General features: G+C 46.9%; 1 protein-coding gene across 3 annotated transcripts in view; it reads left to right on the forward strand.

Annotated features, from left to right (window-relative positions):
- Positions 1 to 20,689, forward strand: part of LOC121539159 (AT-rich interactive domain-containing protein 1B) — a 280,445-nt gene extending 259,756 nt beyond the window's left edge. For all 3 annotated transcript variants that reach the window (XM_041847456.2, XM_041847457.2, XM_041847458.2), the window contains 12 exons: positions 2,182 to 2,285; positions 6,397 to 6,558; positions 6,699 to 6,908; positions 7,220 to 7,430; positions 12,316 to 12,460; positions 14,488 to 14,666; positions 15,450 to 15,576; positions 15,688 to 15,807; positions 15,910 to 15,985; positions 16,119 to 16,944; positions 17,075 to 17,205; positions 17,432 to 20,689. In XM_041847456.2, coding sequence (XP_041703390.2) covers positions 2,182 to 2,285; positions 6,397 to 6,558; positions 6,699 to 6,908; positions 7,220 to 7,430; positions 12,316 to 12,460; positions 14,488 to 14,666; positions 15,450 to 15,576; positions 15,688 to 15,807; positions 15,910 to 15,985; positions 16,119 to 16,944; positions 17,075 to 17,205; positions 17,432 to 19,360 — 4,220 coding nt within the window. In that variant the 3' untranslated portion in view covers positions 19,361 to 20,689. The remainder of the gene's footprint in view (positions 1 to 2,181; positions 2,286 to 6,396; positions 6,559 to 6,698; positions 6,909 to 7,219; positions 7,431 to 12,315; positions 12,461 to 14,487; positions 14,667 to 15,449; positions 15,577 to 15,687; positions 15,808 to 15,909; positions 15,986 to 16,118; positions 16,945 to 17,074; positions 17,206 to 17,431) is intronic.
- The last annotated feature ends 700 nt before the right edge of the window (positions 20,690 to 21,389 follow it).

A 21,389-nucleotide genomic window follows, 5' to 3' on the forward strand; every position in this document is an offset into this window, starting at 1 on the left:
ATGGACAACAAAACGTAGGCTTCTACTTCCAGCTTATACATACTATATACATTTTACAGACACAGTATATTTTACAATAGTTATCTTGGATGGATGGACACTTCTCACTCTCTGTCACGGATGCCATGGTTGCTCTTTGTTTGAAGATGTAATCCGGAGACAGGTGTTTTATACAACAGCCTTCTGTGTGTTCTCTTTTTGACTCGTCTGCATATTTGCAATCATACGCCAGAATTTTCTCCATCTCCTTAACTATCATACTCTAATTCCACTGATTTCAAAACTCGGTCCTCCAGAAAGTTTAGAGCAACACTTATGCAGTTCTACTACGTGATATCTTTCAAAAATGCAGCGTTAGAAAGGATTACCTACACATACTGACCAGCTCATGTTATAGACAGAAGCGTGCTACATGCAGACCAATCCGAACTCATCTCTTGGCATGTCCAGCACACTCATTATCTCAGCCTATCATGGCTAGCGGGAAGGTTGCTGTCTTTTTCTGTGGCTAAACCAACTAGGCTCGTAATTTAACAATTTATATTTACAGATGGCATACAAGTTTGTTATTAAGGCACATGAAAGTTCACATGTTCCAGAAGGCAGTTCTACTAAAAAACGCATTTTGATAAAGAAAGGTTTAAGTTCAAATAGCTCTCCTGTGAAGTAGTGATTCACGACATATGCCTAGTTTCCTGAAACAAGTCACAAATATCGCAGAGTTAAAGCAGTTCTGAATGGAAAAGTGGGCCAAAATGCGACGTGAGAGACTGATCAACAACGACAGGACGCGTTTGGTTGGAGTCATTGCAGCTAAAGGTGGTACAACCAGTTATTGAGTGTAAGGGGGCATTACTTTTTCACACAGGGGCATTGGGTGTTGTAGAACTTTGTTTATGAAATAAATGAAATAAGTATGTAATTGTGTTATTTGTTCACTCAGGTTCCCTTTATCTAATATTAGGTTTTGGTTGAAGATCTGATAACGTCCAGTATCAAAAATATGCAAAAGTAGAGAACATTTGAAATGGGGCAAATACTTTTTCAAAGCACTGTAGGTATTCCCTTTGTCCAGGTGGGAAAGGGCAGTGTGGAGTGCAATAGAGATTGAGTTGTCTGTGGATCTGTTGGAGCGGTATGCGAATTGGAGTGGGTCCAGGGTGTCTAGGAGGATGGTGTTGATGTGAGCCATGGCCAGCCTTTCAAATCATTTCATGGCTACAGATGTGAGTGCTACAGGGCGATAGTCATTTAGACAGGTTACCTTGGCGTTCTTGGGCACAGGGACTATGGTGGTTTGCTTGAAACATATTGGTATTACAGACTGGGTCAGGGAGAGGTTGAACATTTCAGTGAAGACATTTGCCAGATGGTTAGCGCAAGCTCTGAGTACGAGTCCTGGTTAGCCTGTTAACCTGTTCAAAAGTCTTACTTACATCGGCTATGGAGAGCGTGATCACACAGTTGTCCGGAACAGCTGGTGCTCTCATGCATGAAGGTATTTATCTCATCTGGTAGGCTCGTGTCACTGGACAGCTCGCGGAGTAGGAGTAGTGTAGGGTAGAGTAGAGTAGAGTAGGGTAGGGTAGAGTAGGGTAGGGTAGAGTAGTGTAGGGTATAGTAGGGTAGGGTAGAGTAGAGTAGGGTAGGGTAGGGTAGAGTAGAGTAGGGTAGGGTAGAGTAGGGTAGGGTAGGGTAGAGTAGGGTAGGGTAGTGTAGAGTAGGGTAGGGTAGAGTAGAGTAGAGTAGGGTGGGGTAGAGTAGAGTAGAGGTAGGGTAGGGGTAGGGTAGGGGTAGGGTGGGGTGGGGGTAGGGTAGGGGGGGTAGAGTGGGGTAGGGTGGGAGTAGAGTAGGGGTAGGGTAGAGTAGGGTAGAGTAGGGTAGGGTAGAGTAGAGTAGAGTAGAGTAGGGTAGGGTAGGGTAGGGTTGAGTAGGGTAGGGTAGAGTAGGGTAGAGTAGAGTAGAGTAGAGTAGAGTAGGGTAGGGTAGAGTAGGGTAGGGTAGAGTAGAGTAGGGTAGGGTAGAGTAGAGTAGGCTAGGGTAGGGTAGGGTAGGGTAGGGTGGGTAGAGTAGGGTAGGGTAGGGTAGAGTCTTTATTATCCACGGAGGGCAATTCATTCAGATGCACCAATGCCTTTTCAAATGTGTAAATGGTTTGTAATTGTTGTTCCCTCCATGTAGGGGCCATGGGGATGGCTGTGAGTGGGATGATGACTCCTGATGGGAAGCAGAAAACAGATGGCAAAGAGGAGAACATGCCCACCAATGAACTTCCAAAACACAAGGTACAGCCTCTCTCTCTCGCTCGCTCGCTCGCTCTCTCTTTCTCTCACATACACTCGCTCTCTCTCCATCTTGCTCTCACTCTATCTCTTTGTCTCTCTCTCTCTCTTTTTTTCTCTCTCTCTCGCTCTGTTGAAACACTAATGAACCAAAGGCATCTGATCAGCATATGCTGCATCAGCAAAGCAGGCAGAGTTTTGTTTTTGTTTTCTTGCCATAATTAATGATTTATTTAACATTTACAGTTAATAATATTTTCTCGCTTTGTTTTTGCCCTCAGCTCTCTTCCTTGTTGATGTTTTGGCAGCTATACTGCAAAGAGGGTGTTTAGCATCTCACACTCGCATCCACACACCAGGGGTGGGGTCAATTTGAATTAAAGTCAGTCAAAAATGGCTTTTATTTTCAGTGACTTCTCAATAAACCGAAAAGGAGAAAATATTCATTTCTAAAGTTTTTCCTTTAAATTAAAACAAAAATCAAATCACTTCCTGCAATGACTGACTTCAATTTGAATTGACCCCAACCCTGGCACACACACACACACACATACACACACACACACACACACACAAATACATTGTGCTCGCTCTTCTCCACAGCCCAACCCACCATATTGCTGACTTCTCACTTCTACCAAATGCAGCTCAGCTCAACAACAGCTTTGCTCTTTGGCTCTTTCCATTCCTGCCATTTGTTTTGCCCCCATCATTTCTGTGAAAATCCCTGTCTTTGCTGATAATAGTGGTGGGTGTTGAATTATTGAAGGCAGTCAAAGCTGTGTGAAGACCCCAAGAGCTCCCTGAAAAGATGATGTGTCTGTACTCTGTACTAACAAGGCCAAGCCTTAGTCTCCCTGCTCTGGCAGACTGGCAGAGAGGCAGAGAGGCAGAGAGGCAGAGAGAGAGAGAGAGAGAGAGAGAGAGAGAGAGGCAAGATTCTGCTGACATATGCAATCTGTCACTGAAACTCTCAAACACAAACCTGTACACCGACCTGGAGCACTTGTTCCCTGCATTCTGAGTAGTCAGGACTCTCTCTCTCTTTATTTATTTCCTTCTCGCTGTCTCTCACTCTTGCTGTCTCTCTCGCATACTCTCACTGTCGCTGTCTCTCGCTGTCGCTCTCGCTGTCTCTCTCTCGCACTCTTTCTGTTTGCTAAGTGTTTCTGATGCACACAGCAGTTTGCAAGAGGCCTCACTTTTTGTTCACACACAGTCAGGGTTGGGGTGAAAGTATGGGGAGGAAAGAACAGAGCAATATACGAATCCATTCCGCTCTGTCTCTAACACTAACGGTACGTATCGACCAGAAGCGATGCCTCTGCTTGACAACTCTTCGCGCCAAAGGATTGTCCGCTTCGTGGGCGTAGGTGTGAACCTATAGACAGTAAGTAAGTAAGTAAATACATTTTTGAAAATCTTAAAAAACTATGGATTATTAGCTAGCTAGCTAGCTACAGCAGGCCACTGTGTGTAGGCTAATGAGCTGCGTGTTAGCTAGCTAGCTAGCTAGCCAACTTGACATACTATAGCTAAGTGAAATATCATCAACTAGTTAACTTCATATTAGCTTGTTTTCTTGATGTAGGCCTATTTATCATTGTAAATTAAAAACTCATACACCAAATTAATTTGTAAAATTTGTAGAAGAGGGTGAAAGGACTTTCTTCTCCAGAAAAGGAAGTAGGTGTTCTAGTTAGATTATGGGATGACATTAGGCAGATTGTGGGATGACATCATGAAAATTTTATCCAGTTCTAGTCCCCTAGAGAGGAAAACTATGAAGACATACAGAGAGATAATAGTCAGGGCTGTCTAATTGTAATCAAATGAAGCCTGTTTCTTTGTGATGTCTGTCCTCAGATATGGAGAGCTGTGAAAGCCTGTCTGCAGATGAAGAGGTCCCAGTGAATGTCCCAAGAGACTGCTGGCACATCCTTGTATGCCATGGGTTGTATGTGTACTTATGTTAGCAAATGTTGTATACAACATTACAGTTAAAAGTCACACACAATGTAGGCTACAAACGTATTACAACTGTAGCAGGCCAATCCGTCTCCTAGAGGTATGCTGGGTGTGCAGGCTTCTGTTCCAGCCCAGCACTAACACACCTGATTCAACTTATCAAACCTAATGAGTTGATAATAATGTGTATTATTGCTGGACTGGAATAGAAGTCTGCTCACTCAGTAGATCAGGAAGTGGAACAAGGTTGGCCACCTCTGGTATGGACTTTTTTGTTCACCTGAAATTATGTTTTAGTAATAATAGCTTACTTACTAAGATGTCTAACATTTACAAACAAGTTAGATTATTTGTAAATTTGTAAATTATATTTGGATTCATGCAATGTTGATTAATTGAAGTGAAGTTTTTAAACTTATTTAATTGTTAACTTAAAAACATTATTCACGATGAACTAGTATCAATGTTGATTAATCACAGATCACAATTCTACAATAAAAAGGTGTGAAGGGGATCTGTCTCTAATTTGTCTGTGTTTCTGTGTTGCTTTCTCAAATTAACATGACCTTTTTGTTCAGATGTGAGCTCTCCAATCGGTTTTATTTGATTGTCACTCTGTCTCAGGATATCAGCCATGTGAACCCATTTTGCAGCTTATCATAATGGCATGCATCACCAATGCAGCCATAGGCCAACATTATGATGGCATTACTGGCCTAATGAGCATGTGCAGCAATGTGCCCCTTGAAAATGTACATCTGAAGCAGATAATCGTTAGACTCACACATAATTTGCATATTGATGAGCTAGCTATATGTTCTCAATTTAAAATAATACCAGTAGATAATGTATATGAGGCTAACCATAAGCCAGATTTTCTACGTTATTTTTCTGACATGAAATTGTTTAGCGCAAATCTAACCCTTGTATACTAGGTACAGTACTGTATATGAAAATAAGGAGCGGCAATTTGTAGACTAATAAAAATGTTCAAAAAGGAAAACAATGGGGCGGGGGGAGCGTTGTCATTCTACCTCGATTATCTGCTGAGAATGATTTTAGAATACAGAGACTAAATCAGGTCAATGGCATGGATGAGGATTGCAGAGATGTTGGTGTTGATGGTGGTTAAAGCCACAATTTCCTTTACCCAAAGTACCAATTCATGTGCATGTAGGCCTACGTACAGTATTTTATAGGACGTGAGCTAGAATCATCAATGTCATGACACAAGTATAATGGAAGAGCATGCTTAGTGTATCATTGACACTGTTATAATGTGTGTTACTGGTGCTTTCTGGGCAAATTTCACCATTTAATTTGCTCAACACATTCACAAATGTTGGCTTTGATCACAGTTTTGAGGTTTAAGTTGAGGTTCATAGCTAGCTAGCACCCACCATCAACACCAACAATCTCTGCAATCCTCTTCCATGCCATTGACCTTATGATTTTGTCTCTGTATTCTACACTCTTAGAAAAGAACACTTTTGGTTCCAAGTAGAACTCTTTCCACAGCAGGTTCTGCCTGGAACCAAAAAGGGTTCTCCTATGGGGACAGCCGAAAAACCCTTTTGGAACCCTTTTTTCTAAGAGTGTAGCAAAGCAAAATCATATAGAATTGGAAAACCAGACACACCAATGATTGGCTTTCCTCCATCTCTTTTGGTTGTGCATGCCCGAAACTAATGACAGGCGGAACTATGTTTCATGAACAGAAGATTTTCAAGCAAACATCTGCTCCTCACCTGATTTGTTAACGGCAGTGGTGGCCGCGTTCAATTTGCATAAAGTAGAGCTGAACCTTTTATATTGCTCCGCTAGCAGGGTTCGCGCCGCTCACCTTCCCACAATCCCCTGCGCATTGCTCCTCGTGCTCCCGTTGAAAATGAATGGGGGCGGAACTTTGTCTGGAGAATTCGGAGGTGGTGGAAACCCTATGTAACACTCACCAAGTGCTCACCCTTGGTTTATGTCCTCCTTTTCTCTCTCTCTCTCTCTTTCTCTCTCTTTCTATCTCTCTCTCTCTCTCTCTCTTTCTCTCTTTCTCTCTCTCTCTCTCACTGTCTCTCTCTCTCTCTCTCTCTCTCTCTCTCTCTCTCTCTCTCTCTCTCTCTCTCTCTCTCTCTCTCTGTTTCTGTTTCAGGATGGGTACAGTGTATCCCACTGTATCTCCCAGCCCACCACCCCTGGTGCCATGCCTGTCCCCTCTCCCCTGTCCCCCAGCCCAGCCAGCCTGTCCTCCTACCATGGCGATGACAGTGACAGCATCAGTAGCCCCGTCTGGCCAAAGACTCCCTCCAGCCCTGTATGACATGGTTCCTTACATTTTAACCATTATCTTCCAATGTTTTATTTAGTTTTTTTTGTTTTTGTACGATGACTGATTTAAGTAGTTGTGTAAGTTTGCAAGGTTGGAGCTAATTCCATATCTCTCTTCCGACTCAGAAGCTGAACTCGTCCACCATGACAAACGAGCTAATCACTCGTCTGTATGATATGGGTGAGGAGCCGGAGAGGCGTGGCTGGGTGGACCGGTACCTGTCCTTCATGGAGGAGAGGGGTACACCTGTCCCCCACCTTCCCGCAGTGGGCAAGAAACCCCTGGACCTCTGCAGACTCTACATGGCTGTCAGGGAGATAGGGGGCCTGGCCATGGTGAGAGACAACCACTGAGTTCATTCATTATGTCTTACAGGACTGAAATATACTGCTTTATGTCTTACAGGACTGAAATGTTTTTTTCTCATGTATTGCTGGACTGAAATACTGTAGCGCTATACACTATCGATGTGGTTGATTAGACTCGTCAATATCACTTATTTGGTAGTAGCTTTGAAGTGGGGCAAAGCAACTGGTTAGTAGTTTCAAGCCAGGATACATAAAGTGGACTAACATGCCATTGTGTTAATGCTCTCCTGTCTCCCTCCCCATCCCCCCTCTCCTCCATACCATCCCCTCCCCTCCAGGTGAACAAGAACAAGAAGTGGCGTGAGCTGTCCACCAGCCTGAGTGTTGGTACCTCCAGTAGCTCAGCCAGCTGTCTGAAGAAGCAGTACATCCAGTACCTGTTTGCCTATGAGTGTAAGGTGGAGCGAGGAGAGGACCAGCCGGCCGACAGCAACACTGGGACTGGGGGGGACAACAGGAAGCAGGCCAAGGTGCAGCCGCCCTCTCCTGGTAAGGACCGGCACTGACACTGATGATGATGGTGGTGGTGATTATGATGATTTTGCATTGTATCAGGTGAAACTATACTGTATGCTGACTTCAATGCACCAGCAAGATAGTCTTACTAGATGGGAGAATGTGTGCCTTTTCTTGGGCTGGTATAGCGTCTTGGAATAGCATTTTGATCAACATCAAAAACAAGCAATTAATGAGGTTCCCCAGATATTATCACAAGTTACATCACCTCTAAGCAGAGATATGGCTTGATTTGATTGCAGTGTTAAAAATGTTAAGTAATGTAATTCTGGGTTACGCTGCTATGCTGTTTATAAGACAACGTCTTTGTTTTGCATGTTGTCCCTGACACTGTGTTTCTAAGCACAATTACTGTGCTCAGCTAAGGAGAGAGAGCTGGAGCGTGAAGGTCGCATCTCTAATTTAGCGCGGTGATGAGAAGAGTGACTTACCCTGCCTTTTAAATAGAACACCAGCACCTCACCTGCCTGAGTCACACCAGATTGCTTTTGCTAAAGGGGTGGAGAGGAGTATCTGCCTTCAGCACGCACACACAGACACGTGCGCTAGCGCTAACGCTAACACACACACGCACACACACACACACACACGCACACACACACACACACACACACACACACACACACACACACACACACACACACACACACACACACATACCTACTCAGGCATATTTCTGCATCCCATCCTCTTAGCCTCTTGATGGAGACGTAACCTTCTGATATGAATACTGACCTTCATTTTGAGCCAGGTCAGTGCATCTATTTACTGGAAATAGAACATGCACTGAAATAGAATATGTGTAAATGTAAGAACCAGAGCAGTCGCTTTTACCTCCACTTAGATGACATAGTGCTGTGTGATTGATTGATTGAAGTGGAGAGAGAACCGCGTCCACACTGTGCTCTTAACACAGGAGAGACCTCATGTTGGCCCGATCTGTCTATCTGTCTATCTGTCTCTAACACCTACTGTACTAACCATCCCTCTATCTATCCAGCCATCCACTCTGCTCCCAGGTGCCTGGCTGCCTGCTTCACTGACTCACTCTATGTATAGTTGACAGCTAGTTGTTGATGTCACAGAGTAGAGAAAGCTGTTAAGCAGCAAAGAGGTAGTGTTGGGAGGGAGGAGGCGGAGGAGGGGAGGAGGGGAGGGGGATCCCCCTGAGAATGATTAATGAGGGTGGAGTCATGGATATAAACAACGCTGACCTCCAGTCAACCTCTATTCACACTGACACACATACCTGTGAGCCAGCGCTTTCTGTCTTATGTCATCAACCTTTACACTCACACACACCTCTCTCTCTCTCTCTCTCGCTCCCTTATTTCTCTCTCTGAATGTAGAATAAAGGACACTTGAGTTCACACTGTGTAAATGTCCCTTCCCTCCCTCCCTCTCTCCCTCCTAGCCTGTCTTTCTGCCTGCCTGCCTCCCTCCCAGTGTTGTCTGCCTGTCTGCCTGTCTGTCTGTCTGTCTGTCTGTCCGCCTTACTTTCTGCCTGCCTGCCTCCCTCCCTCCCTCCCAATGTTGTCTGTCTGCCTGTCTGTCTGCCTGCCTGCCTTACTTTCTGCCTGCCTGCCTGCCTGCCTGCCTGTCTGCCTGCCTGCCTGCCTGCCTGCCTGCCTGCCTGCCTGCCTCCTCCCTCCCTCCCTCCCTCCCTCCCTCCCTCCCTCCCTCCCTCCCAGTGTTGTCTGTCAGCCTGCCTGCCTGCCTTACTTTCTGCCTGCCTGCCTGCCTGCCTGCCTGCCTGCCTGCTGCTGCGCCTGCCTGCCTGCCTGCCTGCCTGCCTGCCTGCCTTACTTTCTGCCTGCCTGCCTGCCTGCCTGCCTGCCTCCCTCCCTCCCAGTGTTGTCTGTCTGCCTGCCTTCTGTCTGTCTATATGCTTGTCTGTCTGTCTGTCTGTCTGTCTGCCTGCCTGCCTGCCTGCCTATTTGTCTGCCTGTCTGCCTGCGGCATCTGAGGGATGGGTCCATTCTTTACTTTCTGAGTTGCTCAAAGTGTTGTTTTGGCCCTTGGCTATGGAGCAGAGGGGATATCCTAGAGAAAGGAGAATCCCCCCATGCCCCATCCTTTGGTCCCCCTCTGTCCCTCATTCCCTCTCTCCCAGCCCAACTGCAAGCATAGCCCTCGGTACCTGTGAGCCAGCACTTTCTGTCTTATGTCATCAACCTTTACACTCACACACACCTCTCTCTCTCTCTCTCTCGCTCCCTCATTTCTCTCTCTGAATGTAGAATAAAGGACACTTGAGTTCACACTGTGTAAATGTCCGTTCCCTCCCTCCCTCTCTCCCTCCTAGCCTGTCTTTCTGCCTGCCTGCCTCCATCCCAGTGTTCTCTGTCTGTCTGTCTGTCTGTCTGTCTGTCTGTCTCTGTCCGCCTTACTTTCTGCCTGCCTGCCTCCCTCCCTCCCTCCCTCCCTCCCTCCCTCCCTCCCTCCCTCCCTCCCTCCCTCCCTCCCAATGTTGTCTGTCTGCCTGTCTGCCTGCCTGCCTTACTTTCTGCCTGCCTGCCTGCCTGCCTGCCTGCCTGCCTGCCTGCCTGCCTGCCTCCCTCCCTCCCAGTGTTGTCTGTCTGCCTGCCTTCTGTCTGTCTATATGCTTGTCTGTCTGTCTGTCTGCCTGCCTATTTGTCTGCCTGTCTGCCTGCGGCATCTGAGGGATGGGTCCATTCTTTACTTTCTGAGTTGCTCAAAGTGTTGTTTTGGCCCTTGGCTATGGAGCAGAGGGGATATCCTAGAGAAAGGAGAATCCCCCCCCCATGCCCCCTCCTTTGGTCCCCCTCTGTCCCTCATTCCCTCTCTCCCAGCCCAACTGCAAGCATAGCCCTCGGGACCAGTAACCGAAAGGTTAGAATCCCCGAGCTGGCATGGTTGAAAAATCTGCCTTTCTGCCCTTGAGCAAGGAAGTTAACTCCCAACAACTACTGCTCCCCGGGCACCGATGACGTCGATTAAGGCAGCCCCCTGCACCTCTCTGATTCAGAAGGATTGGGTTAAATGCAGAAGACAAATTTCAGTTGAATGCATTCACTTGTACAACTGACTAGGTATCCCCTTTTCCCTTCTCTCCCTCCACCCTCTAATCTGATGTGGAGGCAGGGGGTATTGTTGAATAATTCAGAAGTAGTATGAATTTTTAAAGACATTCTTTATTCCTGTTGGAGGCGTGCGGTGCAGAGAAAGGCCATGGAGGCTGTTTCAGAGGAGCTGTTACACTAAACGCTCATTCACATATCCAGCATCTCTTATCTACTAAAACTAGCCATCATGTTTTCCTTCATTCCTACTTCATACATGCCTTTTTCCTCTTTCGCTTTGTAGGGTCTTCATGTGTGATGTGGCGTGGCATTACATAGTTTCCTGTGTTGTTACAGACCTTCAATCATTTCATATTCCTATGCGCTGAAAGATTCATAGCTATGGCATCATATAATTTATGCATCATATGGTATGATACTAGCTTCATATCATGCTAGCTACCTTACCCCTGAGTGAAGTGTAGCATGGTCGGGTCTCCGGTACAGTAGTCTGTTCCTCTCTCTGATATACTGTAGGGAGTGCACAATACAGTATAGTACAGTACAGCCTGCATGTGGGTGAGCCTCGCCCTTACACCCCCCCCGTGTTTTAACTACAGTTGTGCCCTCAGCCGTAACCTCCCCATGAACCCTTCACCGAGTTCACCCTCCCAAAAATGGAAAGAAATCTTTAAAAAGCTGCAAAATAAAGCTCTCCACAGCGACTGCGGCGAGTTCCACGGTCTCCAATGAACTATTCCCACAGAGACCTTCTCTTCCTCCTGTTTCCCTCTCTTCCTCCCCCTCTTCTTCTTCTCTTCCTCCTCCTCTCCGGCTCCTCCTTAGCAGTCCCTGCATTCCCCCTCTACTCTCGGCAGGCAGGTGCTCGTGTTAATGCCGTGGTTAGTGAGATAGGCCCCAGCGGGCCCTCTGATAGGCTAAAAGGATTTGGGGGTGCTGGTCCCCCTGCCAGGCCTCACATATGTCACCCCTGTCCTTGGCCATGGCTGTGGCATGGTTGTTACTTGGAATAAGGGAAACACTGGAAATGGGATTTCAGGGCCATCTGAACTGACTTCGCTCAGAGAGGTTTTGGCCATTACCCAACCCCCCCCGCTCTTCAGCCCCCTCGCTGGTCTCTATAAAGATCAAAGAGGCTTGGCATAGGATGGCAGTGTGGAAGTGCTTCTCAGTTCCTCAATACTGTTTTAATGGACTCCATAGGAGATTTCCGATTCATTTTATAACCAACTGTATGTTATGTATGTTATCTCTCTCGCTCTCAATTTCTCTCACTCTCTCTCTCCTCTCTCTCTCTCTCCATTTCTCTCTCTATCCTCTCTCTCTCTACATTTCTCTCACTCAATTTCTCTCTCCATTTCTCGCTCTCTCAAATGTCAGTATTTCTTACAGGCTGCTACACATGAGCATGGTGGTGCATGACGTCTGAGGTTTGAATGTTTATGTACTGTAGGGTTTTGACCCAATAAAGGTGATTTATTGGGTCCCCCCTCTCTCTGAACTCATCCCCTCTCTCTCTCTCTCTCTCTCTCTCTCTCTCTCTCTCTCTCTCTCTCTCTCTCTCTCTCTCTCTCTCTCTCTCTCTCTCTCTCTCTCTCTCTCTCTCTCTCTCTCTCTCTCTCTCTCTCTCTCTCTCTCTCTCTCTCTCTCTCTGTGTGTCTCTCTCTCTCTCTCTCTCTCTCTCTCTCTTTGTCTCTCTCTCTCTCTCTCTCTCTCTCTTTGTCTCTCTCTCTCTCTCTCTCTCTCTCTCTCTCTCTCTCTCTCTCTCTCTCTCTCTCTCTCTCTCTCTCTCTCTCTCTCTCGCTTTCCAACAGCTAACTCAGGGTCTCTTCAGGGTCCCCAGACCCCCCAGTCATCAGGCAGCAGCTCCATGGCAGAGATGTCAGGTGACCTGAAGCCCCTCACCCCAGCCACCACCCCCCAGGGACAGGGACAGGTCACCCCCATCCCAGCCAGCAGGTACACCATGATCCCCTCTCATTCCGGCACTCTCACTGCTGAGAGTGTATGTGTGTATACATACCATATACAGTGCATTCGGAAAGTATTCAGACCCCTTGATGTTTTCCACATTTTGTTACATTACAGCCTTATTCTAAAATGGATTAAATAAAACATTTTTCTCATCAATCTACATACAATACCCCATAATAAAAAACAGAAATACCTTATTTACATAAGTATTCAGACCCTTTGCTATGAGACTCGAAATTGAGCTCAGGTGCATCCTGTTTCCATTAATCATCCTTGAGATGTTTCTACAACTTGATTGGAGTCCATCTGTGGTAAATTCAATTGATTGGACATGATTTGGAAAGGTACACACCTGTCTATATAAGGTCCCACAGTTGACAGTGCATGTCAGAGCAAAACCCAAGCCATGAGGTTGAAGGAATTGTCCGTAGAGCTCCGAGACAGGATTGTGTCGAGGCACAGATCTGGGGAAGGGTACCGAAAAATGCCTGCAGCATTGAAGGTCCTCAACAACTCAGTGGCCTCCATCATTCTTAAATGGAAGAAGTTTGGAACCACCAAGACTCTTCCTAGAGCTGGCCTCCAGGCCAAACTGAGCAATCGGGGGAGAAGGGCCTTGGTCAGGGAGGTGTCCAAGAACCCTATGGTCACTCTGACAGAGCTCCAGAGTTCCTCTGTGGAGATGGGAGAACCTTCCAGAAAGACAACCATCTCTGCAGCACTCCACCAATCAGGCCTTTAAGGTAGAGTGGCCAGACGGAAGCCACTCCTCAGTAAAAGGCACATGACAGCCCGCTTGGAGTTTGCCAAAAGGCACCTAAATGACTCTCTGACCATGAGAAACAAGATTCTCTGGTCTGATGAAACCAAGATGGAATTATTTGGCCTGAATGCCAAGCGCCAGGTCTGGAGGAAACCTGGCACCATCCCTACAGTGAAGCATGGTGGTGGCAGCATCATGCTGTGGGATGTTTTTCAGTGGCAGGGACTGGGAAACAAGTCAGGATCGAGGGAAAGATTAACAGAGCAAAGTACAGAGAGATCTTTGATGAAAATCTGCTCCAGAGCCCTCAGGACCTCAGACTGGGGTGAAGGTTCACCTTCCAACAGGACAACAACCCTAAGCACACAGCCAAGACAATGCAGGAGTGGCTTCGGGACAAGTCTCCGAATGTCCTTGAGTGGCCCAGCCAGAGCCCGGACTTGAACCTGGTCAAACATCTCTGGAGAGACCTGAAAATAGCTGTGCAGCGATGCTCCCCATCCAATCTGACAGAGCTTGAGAGGATCTGCAGAGAAGAATGGAAGAAACTCCCCAAATACAGGTGTGCCAAACTTGTAGAGTCATACCCAAGAAGACTCAAGGCTGTAATCGCTCCCAAAGGTGCTTCAACAAAGTACTGAGTAAAGGGTCTGAATACTGTGATATTAAAAAATATATATTTTTCATATATTTGCAAAAATAAAAAAATAAAAAACTTTTTTGCTTTGTTATTATGGGGTATTGTTGGTAGATTGATGAGGGGAAAAAACAATTTAATCAATTTTAGAATAAGGCTGTAACGTAACAAAATGTGGAAAAAGTCACTGTAGGTATGTTAAAGTGTCTAGATTAGGGGTGTGTCAAACATATGACCCGTGGGCCATATCTGGGCCACGAAGGGGTCCAATCCGGCCTGCGGGTGGTTTGAGTAAAAAAATAAAAAAACTGTGAGGGAAACGAACTCAATATTCTTTAAAATGACTAAAACCTAATGGAAACTGTGTAGAAATGATAATGGACCTTGATTCACACAGTTTCTTGACCGTGTCCAGCTCACTCAAAATCACCCAAAATAAATTCCAAGAACAATGGACTATTTTTAGCTAATTTTGACAGCAAGGAAATATGGCACATTTTCAGTGTGGCCCTGCGGACCTCGTTGAAGACCGAATGCGCCCCCCAGGGAAAACTGATTTTGACAGCCCTGGTCTAGATCCTCACCTTTTACCCCCTCTCCCTCTGTCTCAAGGAGCAGTGTGGTGAGTGTGCAGGACCCGTTCTCAGAGGTGAGCGACCCGGCCTTCCAGAAGCGTAACTCTCTCCCCCTGGGGGGCTCTGGGGGTGCGTACCAGCAGGGGGTCAACATGCCCCCTGACATGATGATGAGGATGCAGTACGAGAAGGACCCCTTCGCTGGCATGAGAAAGGGTGAGTAGACCATGGACCCAGTCGCTGGCACAGACTTACCACCATGCAGTACACAGCAATAAGCTGATGAGTTGTACAAAAATGGCATATGCAGAGCATAGTCCTGCGACTTTCTCAGAACTTTTTAAGAACATCACGCCTGACGCCTGTGACAACAATTTACAATTAAAAAAACGTTATTGTAATGTTTTACAGGAACTTACAACTGGAACTCCAGCAGTGCGATGGGCACTTTGTGTCCTCTACTAGGGTTGTTGGTGGTTATTTTCTGGGTTAGTTGTTTGTCTGAGCACATGGCCGTGCCGGGCAGGCTGGCTGATGGTTTACAGAGCGGGACAGATGCCTGTGTTTTACTGCTGTGACTGGAACATCAAGCCTTTTTGTCAAAGGCACTTTACCTTTATACATGTATTAATCCCTCTGATGTCATTGTTTGTCTCTCATCCTAACTTCATCTTTCCATTTGACCTTTTTTACCTATGCTGTTTTTTTTCCCTGTCTTTCGGAGCAACAGCTGTTTTGACTGACTGTTAATTTGGATTTGTTCACCTCTGAGAGCAGAGGATGATTGGAGTTTGGAAGCTGGGTTATGAGAAATGTTGTTTCTGAGTGAATAACTTAGCTGGGTTGTCAGCACAGCACATTGCAGGATTTCCTGATCATGCTGAAAGAGATTATTAGTAGGAGACTAGTGCCACCTAGTGAATAAACCATTACGTCAACAACACAGTGTTTCAAGCAAACTATCCATTCATACTGTGTTCCTCTGGTCATTCTCCACAGTGGCAGGAGGTGAGCCCTACATGCCAGGCCAGATGCCCAGTGGTGGCATGCAGGAGATGTACGGCAGGCCTCCATCAGCCATGGGCCAGCGCTCCCAGTACCCATATGGACCATGCTACGACAGGAGGTAAGCAGAGGGGCACCAGAGATCTGAACTGATCAGACATGGTTTAGAAACCAATTCTGCCTTGTTTACATGTATTCATGCAAACTGATGGCTTGACTGTCTGTCTTTCAGACCAGACCATGTGATGGGGATGGAAGGGACCATGGGCCCCCCCGGGAACCAGAGCAACATGGGACCGTCCAACAGCGAGGGCAGCATATACTCTCCCAACAGATACCCCTCCCAGCAGAGGTGAGGAGCACCACCATCCACCATAATAGTGTTTGTGTTTGTGTTGATGTCTAGAAATGTCCTTTCTGTTCATCAGCGACTCATTGATTTCCTCCTCTGCAGACACGAAGGCTATGGGCAACAGTACCCTGGCATGCCATATGGAATACACCCCTCAGGGATGTACCCTCAACAACAGGTGAGAGACAGACACACTAAGGAGCTCATTGAGCAGGCCTTGTGATACAGGCACAGCAGAGTTTTATGATTGGTTTAGTATTGATTGTTATTGGAATAAAATAATCACCTTGGAATCTTTTGCTTCTCCACAGGGCTACAAGCGCCCCATGGAGGGCATGTACGGGTCCCCAGGCAAGAGACATGAGGGGGAGATGTACGGCCCCCCAGCAAAGAGACACGAGGGGGAGATGTATGCCATGCAGTATAGGGGCCAGCAGCCTGACATGTACAACCAGTACACCACTGGTTACTCTGGGCCTGAGAGAAGGCCCATGCAGGGCCAGTTCCCCTACCATTCCCCCTACAGCCGGGAGCGCATGCAGGCCTCTAGCCAGGGTCAGCACCCCCAGCACTCCATGGGCCCCCAGATGATGTCCGGGGGGCCACCCGCCAACAACGGAGTGGAAGGACCCCAGGGGCCCAACATGTGGCCCTCCAGGACAGACATGGGTTATCCCTACCCCAACAGACAGGGGGCACCCTCCCAGGTACAGCCATATGGTCCTATGGGGAGAGGAGATGATTTGGAGGGCCGACCCATCCAGGATGGTCAGTGGCTCGGACACGGAGGCCATCGCCAGTCCTCCTACATGACAGGTGGTATGACCCCAATGTCCTCCCGCCAGCCCCCCTCTGCCTACCAGACCTCCCCCTCCATGGCCAACCACCTACCCCGAGCCCCCAGTCCCGGCTCCTTCCAGCGCTCCATGGAGGCACGCATGTCCCCCAACAAAGCTGTCTTTATGGGCTCCATGAAGATGCCGGGCAAACCGGGCATGCCCATGCCAGGGCAGGGTAATGGGCACCCAAGCCAGGTCACACCTAACCTGCTGAGAGATCTCAACTACCCTCTAGGATCTGTAGAGGCCACCATGCCCCTTTTCAAGCCACGTCGCAAAATTACCTCAAAGGACACTGGTAAGAGATTAACAAGTCTTTCTAACTTCCTGTAAAGTCAAACTAGCATTGGGATTACGGTGATCGTCTTGATATCTGTGACAGGTATTAATTACAAACCTTTCTCCTCTAACCCCTGTGTTCTCCACAGGAACCCCAGAGGCGTGGCGAGTGATGATGTCTCTGAAGTCAGGTCTGCTGGGTGAGAGTACCTGGGCCCTGGACACCATCAACATCCTGCTGTATGACGACAGCACTGTGGCCTCCTTCACCCTCACACAGGTAACTGGAGACACTCTACACACTCTACTCTTCTCTTACTATTGTTCTCAACCATACCAGGACTTGATGTCACTCTGAAATGATTTACATTCTGTCATGCTTGACAGTTCTCCACCCCAACACAAACCAACACATCATTATCAGACTACGCTGTAGATATTAAGGGACGCTGAAGTGTTTCAAAACCAAAGCCCTAATGACATTTGTTATTTTGCTGTGTCTGCAGTTGCCTGGCTTCCTGGAGCTGATAGTGGAGTACTTCAGACGCTGTGTGATGGAGATCTTTGGCATCCTGGAGGAGTATGAGATAGGGACCATCGGCCAAAAGAGCCTCCTTGGGGCTGAAGCCTGTGACCAGGGGGAGGAGCTGACTGAACCTGAGATCGACTGTGAGGACAGCCAACCAGAGCCTGAGCATGAACAGGAGATGGAGAGGGGGGAGGTGGAGAGGGGGGAGGTGGAGAAGGGGGAGGAGAAACCTGCTGACATCACAAAGAAAATGACAGTGGAGGTGATGTCACCCCCCAGTGCAACGGAACCAGCCCCTGAGGGAATGAAGGAGGAATCTGAAGCCGAGGTGAAGAAGGAAGAGGGGGAGAAAGAAGAGGATGGAGAGAAAGAAGAGGGGAAAGAGAAAGAGAAAGAGGAAGAGGAAGAGGAGAGTGAAAAGCCAACCGAGAGTAAGGAAGCCTCAGCTGAGAGTAAGGAAGACTCTCCTTATCAGCCTCCTTCAGAGCCCGAGCCAAGGCCACAACAGGCCAGCAAGTACGACAAATTCCCCATCAAGATCCTGCACAAAGAGGACCTGATTGAGGACATGACCGAGCAGCTGGGTCACGTGACAGAGTTCACTAGCGGACTGCTCCACTGGCAGGCAGGCGGGGGGGATTCCACTGTCCACATCCAGACCCACTTTGAGCGCAGGGGAGAGCACCCTGACATGACGGAGGGAGAGAGAGAGAAATGTGCCAGTCTCAATAAAGATCAGGACACAGAGGAGGGGGGAAAGCAGACGGAGAAGGGTATCACTGCCACCATCGATGATATACTGTGTGCCCGGTTAGGGGCTTTGTCAGAGGGCCACCCCACCCACTCTGCCCCCACCTACCCCTTCAGGCTGCACCAGGGAGGGGGCCACCAGCACATCACCCTGCTAGAGGACGAGCCCCGCTGTCTGGACGAGGCTCCCCTCTCCACGGCCTCCCACTGGCAGGACTCCCTGGCCAAACGCTGCCTCTGTGTGTCCAACATCATCCGCAGCCTCTCCTTCATCCCTGGGAATGACTCAGACATGTCCCGTCACCCAGGCCTGGTGCTGATCCTGGGCAGACTGCTGCTGCTCCACCACCAGCACCCAGAGAGGAAGAGGACGCCCCCTAGCTACCAGAGAGAGGAGGTGCAGGAGCGGGGCCTGGCCTGCAGTAAGGACGAGTGGTGGTGGAACTGTCTCACTACACTCAGGGAGAACACCTTGGTCACTCTGGCTAACATCTCTGGCCAGCTGGACCTGTCCCTCTACCCTGAGACCATCTGCCTGCCCATCCTGGACGGCCTGCTCCACTGGATGGTGTGCCCTTCTGCCGAGGCCCAGGACCCCTTCCCCTCAGCCACCCCCCACTCGCCCCTCACCCCCCAGAGACTGGTGCTGGAGTGCCTGTGCAAGCTGAGCATTCAGGACAACAACGTGGACCTGCTGCTGGCCACGCCGCCCTTCAGCCGCCAGGAGAAGCTCTACGCCATCCTGGTGCGTTACGTGGGACAGCGTAAGAACCAGGTGTACCGCGAGATGGCCGTGGCCACCCTATCCAACCTGGCACAGGGGGACTCTACGGCAGCACGCGCCATCGCCGTACAGAAGAGCAGCGTGGGTAACCTGATGGGCTTCCTGGAGGATGGGGTGAGCATAGCCCAGTACCAGCAGAACCCCCACAGCCTGCTGCACATGGTCCACCATCCACCCATGGAGCCTCCCAGCGTTAACATGATGTGTCGGGCTGCCAATGCTCTGCTGGCTATGGCCAAGGTGGAGGAGAACAGGCCAGAGTTTGTCCTGTACGAGGGCCGACTCCTGGACATCTCCATCTCCTCTGTGCTCAACCAGGGGGTGGCCAGCATCATATCTGAAGTACTCTTTCAGTTTGTAAAAAAATTATGACAGGAGGATAGACGGACCTGAGCCAAGAGATGGACAGAGAGACGATGAGAGGAAAACGTTATTCTGTGGTTTTATATTTTTATTTAAATGAAATGGAAGATCTTTTTTTTTTTATATATATATATATTAACATTATATAAATATATATAGCTCCTCTTCCCCCATGAACGCTTTGGTTTTGGGATTTGAAAGATGATTTTAATACTGATATTGAATACCTGCTGTTGTTTAAATGTATATTGTTTATATACACATTTTTCCTTTGTTTTATTTTGTTTGATCAAAGCTGGTGCCAGATTTAGGAGAGGATTCTTTCATTTCATTTTTCTCTTTTGAAATGTTTTGGAATTGTATAAATGTTTATATCTGTATTGACCGTATGTGGTTTGTTTTGTTTACAAAGATCATATTTATTTAAATTGTGAAAAATATTGTAGATAAAACTTAACTTGCCACACTTTCAGAAAAAGAGAACACTGATTTTACACAAACATGTAAATGTTTCCATTGCTGGAGAAATTGTGCAATAGGCGTAGTGCAAGTTGTCGGTTCATGGCACTTGCAATATGCGATTTTGACCATGGGTAGGCAGTGTTGCATCAGCCAATCAGAATAATTTGAAAATATTGTCCTCATTTTAACAGTGTCAAATGTTTGACTTGCTTCATTGTTGTCAATCATTGCTACTACATCTGGGAGTCAACTTTCACAAAGGAACCGTATCTTAAGCCCTTGTATTGCATTTGTTTCATTTGCTTTTTAACCCAAGTTGGCACTATGTACTGTATATAGACTGTTGTACATTGGAACCACCTTCACTTTTCTTTGAGTTTTGGTTGACTCTCTACATTCACTATCAAAAAAAGTTTCTGATTATTACAACTACTTTTTATTATTGGTGAGATTTGTTATTGTTATTATACATATTTTGTTATTGGGGTCAAATATTTGAACCTGGAGGTTGTGTAGGTCTCTGTATGTATAATGTTCCTGTACGCATTGTACTATAGCTTCAAGCTGATCAAAACAATATTTGGTGATCAAATGTGGAAGTGCCAGGGTCAGGGACAACTAGCTGAGGTTACAGAACTTGTGAATATATTTCTTTTATTTTATGTCCTCCATTCATGTAAATGGGTATATTTTTGAGCCAAGACAATGTAGTTCAAAAATAAAACTCAGAAAAGAACCCACAACACACAAAATATTTGACAACTCATTGTACATTCTGCTTTTTTTCATCTGACTTAATGACTATCTTTGACTTGATATACATCTTTATACTCTATGTTCCACATGTTATGAATAAAATGTACATTGACTATTTGAGAGCTTGGGACTGTAAGGTTCTATCTGCAAAAAGATGATTGTGAGATAATTGGCTTTAAAAATTCCAAACCCTCATTGGTTTGAAGGGTGTCATCAATTTTGCTAGGACTGTCTGGGAGTGGTCTGACTGGGGAGAGGAAAACGGGAAACTAGCTGTAATTGGCAGAGAGGTTTGGAACTCTCTTTCTTATTGGTCTATTAACTAATTAACCACCTGGTAATGTCACCAGGCAGGCCAAAACTCCATCCCACCAAAACAGGCTGAAATTTCAGGCTGTCTTTTTAAACAGCTCTTACACTAAAAGGGCATTATCATCATTTTCACAATTTCACAGTATTATTCCAACCACATAATGTGGAAATATATATAAAACACAGGAAAATCACATTTGTGTTCAGACAATCTTAGGATAATAAAACAAACATCAACAACTTACTATTATTGTTTCTCAATTGAAAAGAAAAAACACACACAAATATGCCAGAAACATTACAATCACTGCTGAAGCCCACTTGTAAAGCAACCCTTCAAACTGACCTAAACTCATAATATTCCCAGCCTGGTCTCACAGATTAGTAATATAGTAATCGTAAATCCGGGATACTTAAATTAGTATGATATGTTACGTTTGGTATGGTTAAATAAGACAGATGGTTACTTAAGTACATTTTTCCTCAATAACGTAGCTATCAGTAGAGT

Source organism: Coregonus clupeaformis, chromosome 25 (genome assembly GCF_020615455.1).
Source record: "Coregonus clupeaformis isolate EN_2021a chromosome 25, ASM2061545v1, whole genome shotgun sequence".
Classification (NCBI taxonomy): domain Eukaryota; kingdom Metazoa; phylum Chordata; class Actinopteri; order Salmoniformes; family Salmonidae; genus Coregonus; species Coregonus clupeaformis.